The sequence below is a fragment of the Lichenostomus cassidix genome, chromosome 21 (assembly GCF_008360975.1).
Source record: "Lichenostomus cassidix isolate B80296 chromosome 21, HeHo_3.0, whole genome shotgun sequence".
In the NCBI taxonomy this organism is placed as follows: Eukaryota; Metazoa; Chordata; class Aves; order Passeriformes; family Meliphagidae; genus Lichenostomus; species Lichenostomus cassidix.
In genome coordinates, this window is record NC_139501.1 from 1813262 (window position 1) to 1831971 (window position 18710).

General features: G+C 37.7%; 2 protein-coding genes across 4 annotated transcripts; one reads left to right on the plus strand and one right to left on the minus strand.

Moving 5' to 3' along the window:
* Positions 1 to 401: 401 nt before the first annotated feature.
* Positions 402 to 14790, minus strand: INTS11 (integrator complex subunit 11). 2 transcript variants are annotated; one of them, XM_085079911.1, is made up of 12 exons: positions 14740 to 14790; positions 14352 to 14619; positions 13633 to 13730; positions 12349 to 12422; positions 11421 to 11649; positions 10510 to 10608; positions 9616 to 9650; positions 7740 to 7878; positions 6552 to 6616; positions 4656 to 4845; positions 1965 to 2048; positions 402 to 551 (listed from the first exon to the last, which is right to left on the minus strand). In XM_085079911.1, exons 2-12 carry the CDS (start codon positions 14377 to 14379, stop codon positions 417 to 419), a joined length of 1176 nt encoding a protein of 391 aa, XP_084936037.1. In that variant the 5' UTR covers positions 14380 to 14619; positions 14740 to 14790; the 3' UTR covers positions 402 to 416. The 2 variants fall into 2 exon arrangements, with proteins under 2 accessions (XP_084936037.1, XP_084936038.1); XM_085079912.1 differs by having other exon boundaries at positions 14352 to 14521; positions 14740 to 14766.
* A 147-nt stretch (positions 14791 to 14937) lies between these two features.
* Positions 14938 to 16953, plus strand: CPTP (ceramide-1-phosphate transfer protein). 2 transcript variants are annotated; one of them, XM_085080046.1, is made up of 3 exons: positions 14938 to 15089; positions 15857 to 16389; positions 16434 to 16953. In XM_085080046.1, exons 1-2 carry the CDS (start codon positions 14968 to 14970, stop codon positions 16362 to 16364), a joined length of 630 nt encoding a protein of 209 aa, XP_084936172.1. In that variant the 5' UTR covers positions 14938 to 14967; the 3' UTR covers positions 16365 to 16389; positions 16434 to 16953. The 2 variants fall into 2 exon arrangements, with proteins under 2 accessions (XP_084936172.1, XP_084936173.1); XM_085080047.1 differs by having other exon boundaries at positions 15857 to 16385; positions 16473 to 16953.
* The last annotated feature ends 1757 nt before the right edge of the window (positions 16954 to 18710 follow it).

An 18710-nucleotide genomic window follows, 5' to 3' on the forward strand; every position in this document is an offset into this window, starting at 1 on the left:
TGGATTGTGTATCCAAATACAGGAAATTTTATATCCAAATACTGGAAATTTTATATCCAAACACTGGAAATTTTATATCCAAACACTGGAAATTTTATATCCAAACACTGGAAATTTTATATCCAAATACAGGAAATTTTATATCCAAATACTGGAAATTTTATATCCAAATATTGGAAATATTATATCCAAATACTGGAAATTATATACCAGAATACTGGAAGGATGGCTGGTATTTTATTATCCAAATCTGGTTAAACAGATATCATTTTTACCTCTGTGACTAATGAAGTCTCATAACTAAACTTTATAAAATGCCTCTAAAAATTTTATGGCAGAAATTAATAAAAAAGGGAAAAAAACAAGTGGAATTCCAAGGAAAAGATGATTTTGGAGTATTTCCAGCGTTGAATTCATCATATCCACAGCAGAACTTCCCCCAGATTGCAAACCCAACTCACAATTTGTCTTCCTTCCATCTCCAGCTTCCTCTGCCCACTGAGGATCTTGTGGCCAACAGTTCCCTGCACACAGTAGCCTGGCATGATCACCTGGGAAAAAACCAGAAAATCAACAAAAAACAGAAAAACAGAAAAACCAGAAAAACAGAAAACCAGAAAAACAGAAAAACAGAAAAAAAGAAAAACCAGAAAACCAGAAAATCAGAAAAACCAGAAAACCAGAAAAACAGAAAAAAAGAAAAACAGAAAAACCAGAAAAACAGAAAAACCAGAAAAACAGAAAAACCAGAAAACCAGAAAAACCAGAAAACCAGAAAACCAGAAAAACCAGAAAACCAGAAAAACCAGAAAACCAGAAAACCAGAAAATCAGAAAACCAGAAAACCAGAAAACCAGAAAATCAGAAAACCAGAAAAACAGAAAAACCAGAAAACCAGAAAAACCAGAAAACCAGAAAAACCAGAAAACCAGAAAAACCAGAAAAACCAGAAAACCAGAAAAACCAGAAAAACCAGAAAACCAGAAAAACAGAAAAACCAGAAAAACCAGAAAACCAGAAAAACAGAAAAACCAGAAAAACCAGAAAACCAGAAAACCAGAAAATCAGAAAACCAGAAAAACCAGAAAAACCAGAAAACCAGAAAAACAGAAAAACCAGAAAAACCAGAAAACCAGAAAAACCAGAAAAACAGAAAAAACAGAAAACCAGAAAAACAGAAAATCAGAAAAACCAGAAAAACAGAAAAACCAGAAAACCAGAAAAATCAGAAAAACAGAAAAACCAGAAAACCAGAAAATCAGAAAAACAGAAAAACCAGAAAACCAGAAAATCAGAAAAACAGAAAAACCAGAAAAACAGAAAATCAGAAAAACCAGAAAACCAGAAAACCAGAAAACCAGAAAAACAGAAAAACCAGAAAAACAGAAAAACCAGAAAACCAGAAAAACAGAAAAACCAGAAAACCAGAAAAACCAGAAAAACAGAAAATCAGAAAACCAGAAAAACCAGAAAAACAGAAAAAACAGAAAACCAGAAAAAACAGAAAACCAGAAAATCAGAAAACCAGAAAAACCAGAAAAACCAGAAAACCAGAAAAACCAGAAAACCAGAAAAACAGAAAAAAAGAAAAACAGAAAAACAGAAAAACCAGAAAAACAGAGAATCAGAAAATCAGAAAACCAGAAAAACAGAAAACCAGAAAAACAGATAAACAGAAAACCAGAAAAACCAGAAAACCAGAAAACCAGAAAACCAGGAAAACCAGAAAAACCAGAAAAACCAGAAAACCAGAAAAACCAGAAAACCAGAAAAACAGAAAAACCAGAAAAACAGAAAATCAATTCTGAGCTGGGTTGGGATGATATCAACCAAATAATCACCATTTTGGAGCTTGGAAAACTCTGCCAAAGAGGATTTGCCAAGCTCTGAGAAAGTTTTCACAAAATCTCAGTCCTTAGGACTCAAATCAGCATAAAATTCACCCAAAAATCCCAATTTCTCACCATGTTTTTCTCATTTCCTGCCCACTTCCTGAAGATTTGTAGGGATTGTCCTGCGTGGAGCATCCCAGGGGTTGCAAACACCACCTGGAAATCAAGGATGTGCCATAAATCAGTTTTTCTGTTATTTATATCAATATCCTAAATAGATATATTTATAGATAATAAATATAAAATATATTATTAAAATATAAATATATAGCATATACTTTATATTATATTGTAATGCATTATATTGCATTTATATACAAACATAAATATATTTTTATACTATATATATTTATATAAAATGTATATAAATATCCTAATTACTTTTATTTATGGATAATAAATATAAAAATAGTATTAAAATATAAATATATAGCATATACTTTATATTATATTGTATTGCATACTGTGTTTTATTACATTATATTGTATTTATATACAAACATACATTTTTATATAATATATATGAATATAAAATTTATATAAATATCCCAAATAGATATATTTATATTTATATTTATATTTATATTTATATTTATATAGATAATAAATATAAAATGTATTATTAAAACATAAATATATATAAAATACACTTTATATTATATTACATTGTATAGTATGTTGTATTGTATTACCTTATATTGTATTTATATACAAACATAAATATATTCTTATATTATATATATTTATATGAATATAAAATTTATATAAATATCCTAATTAGAAATATTTATATTTATAGATAATAAATGTAAAATATATTAAAATATATAAATATATAAAATATACTTTATATTATATTGTATTGTATATTATATTGTATTACCTTATATTGTACTTATATACAAACATAAATATATTTTTATATAATATATATTTATATGAATATAAAATTTATATAAATATCCAAAATCTGTCCATCATGGTTTGGATCAGGGTGTGTAGGTGATAGAAAAATGCCAATTTTTCATTTTTGTTTTAGGTGTTTTAACTTGACTGAAATCAAAGTAAATCAAGTAAATAAACAAAAAATAAATTTTAAAAAAGTAAATTAAAAAAAAAGTAAAAAGGTGGTTTAACTTGACTGAAATCAAAGTAAATCAAGTAAATAAATTAAAAAATAAATTAAAAAAAGTAAATAAAAAAATAAATAAAGTAAAAAGGTGTTTTCACTTGACTGAAATAAATCAATAAATTTAAAAATAAATAAAAAATGTAAATAATAAAAAAAGAAAAAGTAAAAAGCTGTTTTAACTTGACTGAAATCAAAGTAAATCAAGTAAATAAATAAATTTTAAAAAGTAAATTAAAAAAATAAAGTAAAAAGCTGTTTTAACTTGACTGAAATCAAAGTAAATAAAGTAAATAAATAAAAATGAATTTTAAAAAAGTAAATAAAAAAAGAAAAAGAAAGTAAAAAGGTGTTTTAACTTGACTGAAATCAAAGTAAATAAAGTAAATAAATAAAAATAAATTTTAAAAAAGTAAATAAAAAAAGAAAGTAAAAAGGTGTTTTAACTTGACTGAAATCAAAGTAAATAAAGTAAATAAATTTAAAAATAAATTTTAAAAAAGTAAATAAAAAAAAATAAAGTAAAAAGGCGTTTTAACTTGACTGAAATCAAAGTAAATAAAGTAAATAAAAAATAAAAAAAGTAAAAAGGTGTTTTAACGACTGAAATCAAAGTAAGTAAAGAAAATAAATAAAAAATAAATTTCAAAAAAGTAAATAAAAGAAAAATTAAGTAAAAAGCTGTTTTAACTTGACTGAAATCAAAGAAAAAAAGAACTTTTTGCCATTCCCAGAGATGATGTGGCCACAAGAGGTTTTCAGGTGGGATTTAGGACGCTCAGGGTGCTTTTCCCCCCCAGAAATTTGACTGAAATCAAACAAAAAAAGAACTTTTGCTATTCCCAGAGATGGTGAAGCCACAAGAAGTTTCCAGGTGGGATTTAGGACGCTCAGGGTGCTTTTCCCCCAAAAAAATTTTACTGAAATCAAAGAAAAAAAGAACTTTTGCTATTCCCACAGATGATGAAGCCACAACAGGTTTTCAGGTGAGATTTAGGATGCTCAGGGTGCTTTTCCTCCCCAAAAATTTGACAGAAATCAAAGAAAAAAAGAACTTTTGCTATTCCCTGAGACGATGTGACCACAAGAAGTTTCCAGGTGGGATTTAGGACGCTCAGGGTGCTTTTCTCCCAAAAAATTTGACTGAAATCAAAGAAAAAAAGAACTTTTTGCCATTCCCAGAGATGATGAAGCCACAACAGGTTTTCAGGTGGGATTTAGGATGCTCAGGGTGCTTTTCCCCCATAAAAATTTGACTGAAATCAAAGAAAAAAAGAACTTTTTGCCATTCCCAGAGATGATGAAGCCACAAGAAATTTCCAGGTGGGATTTAGGACGCTCAGGGTGCTTTTCCCCCCAAAAAATTTTACTGAAATCAAAGAAAAAAAGAACTTTTGCTATTCCCACAGATGATGAAGCCACAACAGGTTTTCAGGTGAGATTTAGGATGCTCAGGGTGCTTTTCCTCCCCAAAAATTTGACAGAAATCAAAGAAAAAAAGAACTTTTGCTATTCCCTGAGACGATGTGACCACAAGAAGTTTCCAGGTGGGATTTAGGATGCTCAGGGTGCTTTTCCCCCCTAAAAATTTGGGGGAAAAACTGGACTAATCATCTCAGGGCTCTCCCACCTACCATGGGCCCTGGGTTGTCAGCAAAGGCTCTGTCGAAGGCTTTGATGTGTTTGAACTCAAACATGTTCCTCTGCACGAAGGTTTTGCGGATCTTCTGGTTGGTCCAGGTGATGAAGAGCTTGTAGTAGTGGTTGGCTTTCTCTGTCAGCCCCGTGGAGAAGTAGATGGGAGCTTTCAGGTTCATCCTTTCCCTGCAAAAGGAGTGTTTGGTGAGGGTTGGAGGAGATCCTGGCTGGCCAGGCTGGGAGTTCATAGTGCTGGGAGTCTCCCAAGGGGTTTTGGGGTGTGTTTGCCTGCTTTGGTGAGTTATAAATCGGTATTATGCAAATTATAAATTGATATGGATGAGTTATAAATCAATATTATGCAAGTTATAGATCAATATGAATGAGATATAGATCAATACAAATGCGTTATAGATCGATACAAATGAGTTATAAATCAATAGGAATGAGTTATAAGTCAATGAGAACGAGTTATAAGTCAATGTGAATGAGTTAAAAATCGATATTATGTGAGCTATAAATCAATATGAATGAGTTATAAATCAATATTATGGGAGTTATAAGTCAATGTGAATGAGTTATAAATCAATATTATGGGAGTTATAAGTCAATGTGAATGAGTTATAAATCAATAGGAATGAGTTATAAGTCAATGTGAATGAGTTATGTCAATATGAATGAGTTATAAATCGATATGAATGAGTTATAAATCGATATGAACGAATTATAAATCGATATGAATGAGTTATAAATCGATATGAATGAGTTATAAATCGATATGAATGAGTTATAAATCGATATTATGCTAGTTATAATTCAGTATCAATGAGTTATAATTCAATATGAATGAGTTATAATTCAATATTAATGACTTATAAATCGATATTATGCGAGTTATAATTCGGTATGAATGAGTTATAAGTCAATATGAATGAGTTATAATTCAATATGAATGACTTATAAATCAATATGAATGCGTTATAATTCAATATGAATGAGTTATAAGTCAATATTATGCGAGTTATAAGTCAATATGAATGAGTTATAAATCAATATGAATGAATTATAAATCAATATTATGTGAGTTATAGATCAATACGAATGAGATATAGATCAATATGAATGAGTTACAAGTCAATATGAATGAGTTATAATTCAGTATGAATGAGTTATAAATCAATATGAATGCGTTATAAATCGATATTATATGAGTTATAGATCAATACAAGTGAGTTATAAATCAATACGAATGAGTTATAAACCAATATGAATGAATTATAAATCAATATTATGCGAGTTATAGATCCATACAAATGAGTTATAAATCAATATGAATAAGTTATATACCAATATGAATGAGTCACAATTCAATATGAATGAGTTATAAACCAATATGAATTATAAATCAATATTATGCGAGTTATAGATCAATATGAATGAGTTATAGATCAATATGAATGAATTATAAATCAATATGAATGAATTATAGATCAATATGAATGAGTTATAGATCAATATGAATGAGATATAAATCAATATGAATGAGTTATATATCAATATGAATGAGTTATAAACCAATATGAATGAATTATAAATCAATATTATGCGAGTTACAGATCAATATGGGTGAGTTACAGATCAATATGACTGAGTTATAAATCAATATGAATGAGATATAAATCAATATGAATGAGATATAAATCAATATGAATGAGATATAATTCAATATTAATGAGACATAAATCAATACGAACGAGTTATAAATCAACATTATCACAACACTACAGCCCCATGTGTGTTTAGTTCCTTTCCCCTCCTCACTCCAGCCAAATTCCTGCCATTCCCAACATCCAGCAGGATTCCCAGGAGGACCAAAATCAGGTGGGACTCACCAGAAAGTCTCCAATAAAATACAAAGTTCCTGAGCACGGCCAAGGGCGAAAACAGGAATGAGAACCTGCAAGGGAGGAGGAATTTAGTCTGAGAAAGGCATTAATGCACTGTGGTTATGATTTCTGGACAAATCCCTCACTAATCTCACTCCTCATGCTGTTGAGCTGGATTTTTACTTCCCAGGAATGTGTTTTGTAGTTTGGGGTGAAAAGCAGTGAGAGCTGACAGGAACAGCTCTGCCTGCACTGAGGGGAGTTCCTGTTCTCTCCTGGGGAATGTGAAACTGAGCTGTTGAGGGAAATAAATCTGGGAAAAAAAGGAAATTTTTTTCCTGCACCCATTCCTGTTCTCTCCTGGGGAATGTGAAACTGAGCTGTTGAGGGAAATAAATCTGGGAAAAAAAGGAAATTTTTTTCCTGCACCCATTCCTGTTCTCTCCTGGAGAATACAAAACCAAGTTCTTGAGGAAAACAAATCTGGAAATATAAAGGAATTTTTTTTACTGCACTGAGGGAAGTTCCTGCTCCCTCCTGGAGAATATAAACCCGAGTTATTGAGGGAAATAAATCTGGAAAAAAAAGGAATTTTTTTTCCTGCACCCAGGGAAATTCCGGAGAATATCGAGTTATTGAGGGAAATGAGTCTGGAAAAATAAAAGGATCCTGCACCCAGGCAAACTCCAGAGAATACAAAACCGAGTTGTTGAGGGAAATAAATCTGGAAAAAGAAAAGGAATTTTTTTTCCTGCACCCATTCCTGTTGTCTCCTGGAGAATATGAAACTGAGCTGTTGAGGGAAATAAATCTGGAAAAAAAATTAGGAAATTTTTTTCCTGCACTGAGGGGAGTTCCTGTTCTCTCCTGGGGAATGTGAAACTGAGCTGTTGAGGGAAATAAATCTATGGAAAATAAAAGGAAGTTTTTTTCCTGCACTGAGGGGAGTTCCTGTTCTCTCCTGGGGAATGTGAAACTGAGTTGTTGAGGGAAATAGATCTGGGGAAATAAAGGAAATTTTTTTCCTGCACTGAGGGGAGTTCCTGTTCTCTCCTGGGGAATGTGAAACTGAGCTGTTGAGGGAAATAAATCTATGGAAAATAAAAGGAAATTTTTTTCCTGCACCCAGGGAAATTCCGGAGAATACAGAGTTATTGAGGGAAATAAATCTGGAAAAACAAAAAGCCACCATACCTTCCCTCCTCTTTCCACAGTCTCGTGCACTTTCTTGAGGAAATCCCTTTCCCTGCAGCGTTTGGAGTCCCTGATGGTGGTGGCATAGGTGGACTCTGTGATCAGCAGGTCAGGGCGACACTTATCGATCCAGGCAGCTCTGAAACAGAAAGATTTAATCAAAAATCAGATCAGGAGATGAGCTCTGCTGTTTCTGATCACTATGGCAGCATCAGGTCCTTTGAATTAATCAAAATTCAGATTACAGGCTTTGGAAAGTGGTGTTTATCCAGTCTATTAGCAGCTTTTAAAAGTATTTATTAGTTATTATTTATTAATATTCTTTATTAATATTATTTAATAATACAATTTAATAATACAATTTAATAATACAATTTAATAATACAATTTAATAATATCATTTCTCAATATCATTTCTCAGTATCATTTCTCAATATCATTTCTCAATATCATTTCTCAATATCATTTCTTACTATCATTTCTTTCTTACTATCATTTCTTACTATCATTTCTTACTATAATTTCTTACTATCATTTCTCAATATCATTTCTCACTATCATTTCTTACTATCATCATTTCTTACTATCATTTCTTACTATCATTTCTTAATGTCATTCCTTAATATCATTTCTTACTATCATTCCTCAATATCATTCCTCAATATCATTTAAAATTTAATATTTTAAAGCATTAAAATGCTTATCTGAACAGCAGGAATATTGTAAATGTCTCACATCTGCCAGTGAAAATATACTGAGTGGTAAAGTTTGTGATTAATGCTCTCTTAGGAAGTGAAAACACCATGAAAATACATTTCAAACATTAATCCCCAATTGTTAAACAGTCCTAAAAATAGATTTATGGGAGCATTCAGGAGATTATATTCAGGAGATATTATATTCAGGAGATGATTATATTCAGGAGATGATTATATTCAGGAGATTATATTCAGGAGGAGATTATATTCAGGAGATGATTATATTCAGGAGATTATATTCAGGAGATTATATTCAGGAGATGATCATATTCAGGAGATGATTATATTCAGGAGATGATCATATTCAGGAGATGATCATATTCAGGAGATTATTATATTCAGGAGATTATATTCAGGAGATGATTATATTCAGGAGATGATTATATTCAGGAGATGATTATATTCAGGAGATTATATTCAGGAGATGATTATATTCAGGAGATTATATTCAGGAGATCATATTCAGGAGATTATATTCAGGAGATTATATTCAGGAGATGATTATATTCAGGAGATCATATTCAGGAGATTATATTCAGGAGATGATTATATTCAGGAGATTATATTCAGGAGATGATTATATTCAGGAGATGATTATATTCAGGAGATGATTATATTCAGGAGATTATATTCAGGAGATGATTATATTCAGGAGATTATATTCAGGAGATTATATTCAGGAGATGATTATATTCAGGAGATGATTATATTCAGGAGATTATATTCAGGAGATGATTATATTCAGGAGATTATATTCAGGAGATGATTATATTCAGGAGATTATATTCAGGAGATTATATTCAGGAGATCATATTCAGGAGATTATATTCAGGAGATTATATTCAGGAGATGATTATATTCAGGAGATGATTATATTCAGGAGATTATATTCAGGAGATGATTATATTCAGGAGATGATTATATTCAGGTTTATCTGGCAGGATCAATGTGAATCTCCTCCACTCTCACAATTCCAAATTGTATTTATATTTCCAGCAAAGATATCATTAAATATTCCCAAGAATCAAAGCTGATAAGGCTCTGCTCTGAACAGCAGCTGTGCTGAAAGCTTCCAGTCAGAAACACCCAAAACTCACAAAATTCAGCTTTTCACTCACCCCAGGTGTCTGTCTGGTGTCATGTTGTAATCACCCTGAGGGGAGGAGAGAAATTCATTAGTGGTTTGGAGGTAGCAGGAGAAGGCAAGGTCCTGCTGGAAATATCTATAAATATAATAAATATAAAAATTATAAAATAAATATATAATAAATATATAAAGAAATAATAATATAAACATTAGATATAAATATATATATTTATATATTTTTATATTTTTATCTTATATAAAAAATAAATATATAAATAAATAATAAATATAAATTATATAAGAAATATATAAGAAATAAATATATAAGAAATATATAAGAAATACGTAAGAAATATATAAATAAATAATAACATAAACATCATATATAAATATTTATATGTTTATATATATTTATATATATTTTATGTATATTTTATGCATATTTATATTATATATAAAAATAAATAATAAAGAAATAAATATATAAATATATAAATAAATAAGAATATAAGAAATATATAAGAAATATATAAATTAATAATATAAACATATATAAATAGTTATATATTTATATATTATCCATATATTATAGATAAAAATAAATAAAAATAAATAAAAATAAATATATAAATAAATAATAAATATAAATATAATAAATCTATAATAAATCTATACTATATAAATAAATAGTAAGTATAATAAATCTATAATTAATATACTATAAATATATAAATAAATAATAATATAAATACTAAATAGAAATATATATATATTTAGTATATATTTATATTACATATAAAAATGAATAACAAATAAATAAATCTATAAAAACACACAAATAAACAACAAATCTAACAAACCTACAAAGCCCAGTGAATCTCTGCAGACAATAAGAAGGAAGCAGCCCCAGCTCTGTCCCACTCACCGTGTACACCACAGACTCACAGCCAACCTTGATCTGGAACATGGCAGCTCCCAGCACGTGCCCTGCGTAGTAAGCCTTGATCTCCAGCTCCTCATCCACCTGCCAGCAGCAAAACTCCTCCTCAGTGTGCCTCACATCACAGATTTCCAACATTTTCAATATTTATTTTCAGTATTTTCAATATTTTCAATATTTATTTTCAGTATTTGCAATATTTTCAATATTATTTTCAATATTTTCAATATTTTCAATATTATTTTCAATATTATTTTCAATATTTTCAACATTATTTTCAATATTATTTTCAATATTTTCAATATTATTTTCAATATTTATTTTCAGTATTTTCAATATTATTTTCAATATTATTTTCAGTATTTTCAGTATTTTCAATATTTTTGGTATTTTCAGTATTTTCAGTATTTTCAATATTTTCGGTATTTTCGGTATTTCCGGTATTTTCAATATTTTCGGTATTTTCAATATTTTCAGTATTTTCAATATTTTCAGTATTTTCAATATTTTCAGTATTTTCAGTATTTTCAGTACTTTCGGTATTTTCAATATTTTCGGTATTTTCAATATTTTCAGTATTTTCAATATTTTCAGTATTTTCAGTATTTTCAATATTTTCAGTATTTCCAATATTTTCAGTATTTCCAATATTTTCAGTATTTCCAATATTTTCAATATTTTCAGTATTATTTTCAATATTTTCAATATTTTTAATATTTTCAGCATTTTCAGCATTTTCAGCATTTTCAATATTTTCAGTATTTTCAGTATTTTTGATATTTTTGATATTTCCGATATTTCCAATATTTCCGATATTTCCAATATTTCCAATATTTTTTCCAATATTTTCAATATTTCCAATTAAACCTGCATTTCCTGCAGCAAACCCCCCTCACCTGCACAGTCTGGTGCAGGTGCACAGCCACCACCTTCTTCATGCAGTCCTTGATCATCTGCGAGGTGAAGAAGTTGGTTTCCCCTTTCTTGTCCACCGTGATCTTCCTGTAGTCCTCCAGCAGGATGGGGCAGATGGCCTTGGTGGGGTGGGTCATGTAAATGGGGCCATCGTAGCCAACCATCTCACTGAAATAGGGCAGAGCCCCACAGTGGTCCAGGTGGAAGTGGCTGCAAGGAAAAAACCCAAAAAAACCAAAAAATACCCCACAGGGAATAAAGGAAGGATGTATGGAATTGAGTTCGGGTGGAAGGAAGTCAGTTTAGGTGGATCTCAGACCTTGGAAAGCTCTGCAGGAGGTGGAAAAACCAAAAATGTAAGGGATGAGTTTGGGAAGTGTTTGGGATATTAGGAACAACATAAAAAGTATTCCCAATTCCCATCAGAGCTGGGATAAAGAAGAATCAGCCAAGATGTGAGGGATGGGTTTGAGAATTGTTTGGGATATTAGGAACATTCCCAATTCCCATCAGAGCTGGGACAAGGAAGAACCATCATAACCAACCATCTCACTGAAATAGGGCAGAGCTCCACAGTGGTCCAGGTGGAAGTGGCTGCAAAAGAAAAAACCCAAAAAAAAACCCCACAGGGTATGATAAAGAAAGGATGTATGGGATTCAGCTTGGGTGGATCTCAGGCCTTGGAAAGCTCTGCAGGAGGTGGAAAACCAAAAATGTGAGAGAAGGGCTTGGAAAGTGTTTGGGATATTAGGAACAACACAAAAAGCATTCCCAATTCCCATCAGAGCTGGGCCAAGGAAGAACCAGCCAGGATGTGAGGGATGGGTTTGGGAAGTGTTTGGGATATTAGGAACAGCATAAAAAGCATTCCCAATTCCCATCAGAGCTGGGATAAGGAAGGTGCCTCACCTGATGATCACACAGTCCAGGAAATCAGTCAGCCTCCCGTTCTGGGTGATGTAGGAGAAGTCAGGGAAGCGTCTCTGCAGCCATGGGAAAACAGGAATTGCATTAGGAACCAGGCAGGCAGTGCATCACTGACCCCATAAAACTATGGGGTGAAGCACCTGAAACCCTGGGAATGTGCTGATCCCTCTGCAGGCAACACCAGCAGTGTTGGTGTGCAGGGAGGGGCAGAAAGAAGCCTTTAATAAATGAATTATTTTATCCTCCAAGTAAAACAGGTGCCCAGCACATCTCTGAGGCACAAAGCCCCAAAACCTGTCCTGTCACAGTAGATTTGCTGCTTTAACTCTTAATCCTACAGAATATCTGTGCCATTATTCCTTTCTGGTGTCAGAGTTGGGGAGTTTCCTTCTCTCTCCCTGGAGCAGCAGGATCCCAAAGGGAATGAACTGTCCCAAAACAGCTGAGCTAAGGACAGAATTCCTGCTCCCAGGAAATCCAGAGAGGCCAAAACCACCTGGAATGGAGCATTTCCAGCTGCCTTAATAAATATTTTCCACAGGAAAAAGTTCCTGTGTCCCATGCAAGATAAAGCCTGGAAAACTGCAGAAACTCATCAGGTTCCTGTCTGGCATGCAAAATAAAGCCCGGAAAACTGCAGAAACTCGTAATTTTCCTGTGTCCCATGCAAGATAAAGCCTGGCAAACTGCAGAAACCCATCAGGTTTCTGTCCCCCATGCAAGATAAAGCCTGCCAAAGTGCAGAAACTCATAATTTTCCTGTGTCCCATGCAAGATAAAGCCTGGAAAACTGCAGAAATTCATAAAGTTCCAGTCCCCCATGCAAGAAAAAGCCTAGAAAACTGCAGAAACCCATCAGGTTCCTGTCTCCCATGCAAGATAAAGCCTGGCAAAGTGCAGAAACCCATGAAGTTCCTGTGTCCCATGCAAAATAAAGCCTGGAAAACTGCAGACACTCATCAGGTTCTTGTGTCCCATGCAAGATAAAGCCTGGAAAACTGCAGAAATTCATAAGGTTCTTGTGTCCCATGCAAGAAAAAGCCTAGAAAACTGCAGAAACCCATGAAGTTCCTGTGTCCCATGCAAAATAAAGCCTGGCAAACTGCAGAAACTCATCAGGTTCTTGTCTCCCATGCAAAATAAAGCCTGGCAAAGTGCAGAAACTCATAATTTTCCTGTGTCCCATGCAAGATAAAGCCTGGAAAACTACAGAAACTCATAATTTTCCTGTGTCCCATGCAGGACAGCAGGGGCCAGTGCACTCACATCATCGTTGTAGCCCATGTGCATGCCACAGTCCAGCATCACGTTCTTGCCGGCGATGGACACCAGGATGCAGCTCCTGCCCACGTCCTGCCCAGCACCTGGACACCAGCAGAACACAGAAAACACCTCTGGGAATAGCTGAAACTCTTTCAAAAGAGAGGCAGGTAAAGCTGGGCAAAGTTCCTCCAATCTGCAATTTCAAGAATCTTTGATCTGGAGAGGATTGGAGTTTCCTCTGCACCTCCCCAGCTGCTCTGCCCTCATTAAGCTTCATTAAGCTCTAGTTAAGCCTGATAATTATCCACGAGGATAAAGCAGTTCTGCTCAGCAATCCTCAGCCCTATCAGTATAAAACCCATAAAAAAAGATTAAACAAAGAAAAATGAGAAATATTTTCTTCATGCGGCTCTTCAGCACTGGAAGTGAACTAATGCTCAGCCTGATGTACAATACCACAGTGCCTTTACCGGGACATGTTAATTAATCCTGATTAATTAATGAGAATAGTTATAATTGTCACCGGAAAGTCAAAGGGAGGACGGTGAGATGCTGACAGGAATCACATCAAGGCACTGCGCATTGTAAATACCACCGTGGACAGATTTTGTGGCTTATAAAAGCAGGGATGGCTCCAAAAATCAGGCAAATATCCCCCTAAATTCCCAAAATCCACAGCTTTTCGCTGTCTGCGTTTCAAGGCGATGTGAAGCCGGACTTACCCAAGGGGGTGACTTTGATCTCAGGCATTGTTACCTCACTGCAGATCCCAAACCCTCACGGAAAATCACTCCAGCAGCACAGCCGGGCGGACCGCGAAAAGAGAAGATTTCTCTGGGTTTACAGGAGCCATTTCAATGGCCGAAGAGTCGAGCCGAGGCAGAACTTTCTCCTGAGGCAGAAAACACCGGTGAGGCGATAAACGACAACCTGTGGGGAACCGGCCGGGCTTGGCCTCGGTGCGCGCCGCCGGGAGACGGGAAAGCACGCCTGGAAACGCGTAAAAACACCCGCAAACACATGGAGAAGCAGAAATACGCACGAAACGCTTCCAAAACCCTACAAAACCACAGAAATTCCCACAAAAACACACAAATCCCACAAACGCACCCCAGCTCAGCCCGCCGCCCCTCACAGGCCCCTCCGCGCCTGCGCCGCCCTGCCCCTGACGCACCCCGCGCCCATTGGCCCACCCGCCGTGACGCACGCGGAGCGGATTGGCCCGCGCGGTGCGGCGGGTGACGGACGCGGCGCTGATTGGCTGAGGCGGGGGGGGCGGGAGGCGGGAAGGAGGAGGAGGAAGAGGAGGAGGAGGAGGAAGAAGGAGCAGCGCCGGCCATGGCGGCGGCGCCGGCCGCGTTCAGCCTGCGGGAGGTGCTGGACGCCTTCCAGCGCTGCGTGACGGAGCAGCGGGAGGTGCTGCTGGAGCCCTACCTGAGCGGCTGGCGGGGACTCATCCGGTGAGCGCGGCGCTCCCCTCTGAGGGGGGCTGCGGGCGGGAGGATGGAGTGACAGAGTGACAGACAGGACGAGGGGCGACGGCTTCGCTCTGACAGAGGGGATATTAGGCGATATTAGAGGGGATATTAGTTATTTTCTAAGGGAGATCTTTCACACACACAGCCGTGGATCACGCAGTGTTATATTTGCGGGAGTTTAGGGCAGTTTGCTCAGTTTAATGCAGCAAAACGAGCAAAATGCAGCACTGGAGGTGACAGGAGAGATGGAGAGATTGTTTATGAGAGGTTGGAGTGGCAGGAATGGCTTCAGACTGCCAGAAGTCAAGGTTGGATGGGATATGAGGAGGGAATTGTTCCCTGTGAGGGGGAATGGTTTCAGACTGCCAGAGGGCACGGTTGGATGGGATATGGGGAGGGAAATGGGGAGGGAATTGTTCCCTGTGAGGGTGAATGGCTTCAGACTGCCAGCGGGCACGGTTAGATGGGAGATTGGGAGGGAAATGGGGAGGGAATTGTTCCCTGTGAGGGGGAATGGTTTCAGACTGCCAGAGAGCACGGTTGGATGGGATATGAGGAGGGACTTGGGGAGGGATTTGTTCCCTGTGAGGCTGGGGACGGGCTGGGATGGATTTCCCCTGGAAGCTGTGGCTGTCCCTGGATCCCTGCCAGCGTCCCTGGCCAGGCTGGACACTGAACCTTGGGACACCAATGCAAACAGCCGAGTGACACCGCGCTGACCCCCTGTGCCTCCCCCATTCCCCCCGCAGCTTCCTGCAGAGCCTGGGCGCCGTGTTCTCCTTCATCTCCAAGGACGCGGTGGCCAAGGTGCAGCTGATGGAGGCGCACTGCCGGGGCCAGCAGCGGCAGCAGTACGTGTCGCTGCAGTCCATGGTGCGACACGAGCTCTCGGCGGGGTTAGCAGCGCTGCGGGCTCGCTCCGACTCGGGCTGCCGCACCGTGCTGCGCCTGCACCGCGCCCTGCGCTGGCTGCAGCTCTTCCTGCAGGGGCTGCGCTCGGGCGAGCCGCGCACCTCCGTCATCTGCACGGAAGCCTACAACGCCTCGCTGGCCCAGCACCACCCCTGGGTGGTCCGCAAGGCCGCCACGGTGGCGTTCTGCGCGCTGCCCTCGCGGGATGCCTTCCTGGAGGTGATGAACGTGGGGCCGCCCGAGGAGGCGGTGGCCGTGCTGGGAGAGGCCATGCCCTACATCGGCGACGTGTACAGCATCACCCAGGAGCTCTTCGCCCAGCACAAGCTGCTCGACCTGCCCTGAGGGCAGAGGGATGCGTTGCAACTCGGTCGGGATGAGCCCGGGGTGGAAATTCAACTCGTTCCTGTACAGCTGGGATGAGCCCGGGGTGGAAATTCAACTCATTCCAACTCAACCGGGATGAGCCCGGGGTGAAAATCACATTTTCAGGGAAGCACAATCCTCTGGTTCTCTCCACACCCCTCTGGTTTTCTCTCTCCACAACCCTCTGGTTCTCTCTCTCCACAACCCTCTGGTTCTCTTTCCAACCCTCTGGTTCTCTCTCCCCAACCCTCTGGTTCTCTCTCTCCACAACCCTCTGGTTTTCTCTCTCCACAACCCTCTGGTTCTCTCTCTCCACAACCCTCTGGTTCTCTCTCTCCACAACCCTCTGGTTTTCTCTCCCCACAACCCTCTGATTTTCTCTCTCCACAACCCTCTGGTTCTCTCTCCCCACAACCCTCTGGTTCTCTCTCCCCACAACCCTCTGGTTCTCTCTCCCCACGGTTATTTCCACTTTCCCTTCCCAGCCTGGAGCTGAGGACTTGGCCAAATTATTCAGGTTGCCTCACTTTGTAATTACAGAGAAAAATATGGACCAGTTGTTTTTTTTAGCTCTGTCAGTATGTGTGTGTGGAGCTCTACGGTTAGGAAAAAAAATCCACATTAGGAAATTTTTTCATTATTTCATTTTAGCATTAGGATTAGCTGCTGAAGGATTTTTTTTTTTTTTGTTGCTGCAGTCACCTCCAGCTCCCCAGCAAGGCTGGGAGGGAGGTTTTAACTTTTTGAAGCCAAATTCTGCAGCTTCTGTGCATTTTCAGCAATAGTTTTGTCACCTCGTGGGACAGCACAGGTGGAGCTGTGCTGGCTGAACACATTTCTATCCCACAGGAGCTCACCTGGCTGATTTGGTTCCCACTAAAAGATTTGGTTCCCACGAAAAGATTTGGTTCCCACTAAAAGATGATAGATTTGGTTCACACTAAAAGATAGATTTGGTTCACACTAAAAGATAGATTTGGTTCACACTAAAAGAAAGATTTGGTTCCCACTAAAAGATTTGGTTCACACTAAAATATTTGGTTCGCACCAAAAGATTTGGTTCCCATGAAAAGATGTGGTTCACACTAAAAGAAAGATTTGGTTCCCACTCAGAGATTTGGTTCCCACTAAAAGATTTGGTTCCCACTAAAAGATTTGGTTCCCACTAAAAGATTTGGTTCACACTAAAATATTTGGTTCACACTAAAAGATTTGGTTCCCACTAAAAGAAAGATTTGGTTCCCACTAAAAGAAAGATTTGGTTCCCACTAAAAGAAAGATTTGGTTCCCACCAAAAGATTTGGTTCCCACCAAAAGATTTGGTTCCCAGTAAAAGAAGATCTGGTTCCCACTAACAGATTTGGTTCCCACTAACAGATTTGGTTCACACTAAAAGATTTCGTTCACACCAAAAATTTTTTGGTTCACACCAAAAAATTCCACCTGGAGGCTTTGCCTGGAGAATTTAATCCTCAGCCTGGCAGGTGGGAAGGGAAGCTCCTTTCCCTGTCCATCCCATCCCTGCTGCTCAGCCAGGAGCAGAAACTCATTCCTGTGAGAGAAAACTCTTCCTGGAGCAGGGATGCTTCCAGCAGCACCTTCCCTGTGGGTCACTTGTCACTGTGTCACCCAGCAGCACCTTCCCTCCGTGTCACTTGTCACTGTGTCACCCAGCAGCACCTTCCCTCCGTGTCACTTGTCACTCTGTCACCCAGCAGCACCTTCCCTCCGTGTCACTTGTCACTCTGTCACCCAGCAGCACCTTCCCTCCGTGTCACTTGTCACTCTGTCACCCAGCAGCACCTTCCCTGTGTGTCCCTTGTCACTCTGTCACCCAGCAGCACCTTCCCTGTGGGTCACTTGTCACTCTGTCACCCAGCAGCACCTTCCCTCCATGTCACTTGTCACTCTGTCACCCAGCAGCACCTTCCCTGTGTGTCACTTGTCACTCTGTCACCCAGCAGCACCTTCCCTCCATGTCACTTGTCACTCTGTCACCCAGCAGCACCTTCCCTCCGTGTCCCTTGTCACTCTGTGCCCAAAATCCACACTTTTTGCACTCGGGATGTGCAGCAGAGTTAAATCTGTGCTGCACCATCCCCTCTGGCCAGCCCAGGCTGCAGAGCTGAGCTGTTTGCCAGCCAGGCTCTGAATTGTGTCCTTACGTGTGTATTTTATTTCTTTTATGAATGTGTTAAATGCCTAAAAAAAAATGGGTTTTTCCGCCTCTCTGGGGAGAAATCCAAACTTGTACTGTAAATCACTGCTTTGGGAGGTTTGTGGCTTCTACTGGGATAGCCAAAGGATGTCCAGTGGGATTTAGGG

Coding starts and splice junctions, on each gene's coding strand:
- INTS11 (XM_085079911.1), bottom strand. CDS start 14,379: ATGCCTGAGATCAAAGTCACCCCCTTGG. Junction 10,609..11,420: donor ACCTGCACCAGACTGTGCAG/GTGAGGGGGGTT, acceptor TGCTGCTGGCAG/GTGGATGAGGAGCTGGAGAT. Junction 9,651..10,509: donor GTGAGTCTGTGGTGTACACG/GTGAGTGGGACA, acceptor TCCTCCCCTCAG/GGTGATTACAACATGACACC.
- CPTP (XM_085080046.1), top strand. CDS start 14,968: ATGGCGGCGGCGCCGGCCGCGTTCAGCCTGCGGGAGGTGCTGGACGCC. Junction 15,090..15,856: donor GGCTGGCGGGGACTCATCCG/GTGAGCGCGGCG, acceptor TTCCCCCCGCAG/CTTCCTGCAGAGCCTGGGCG.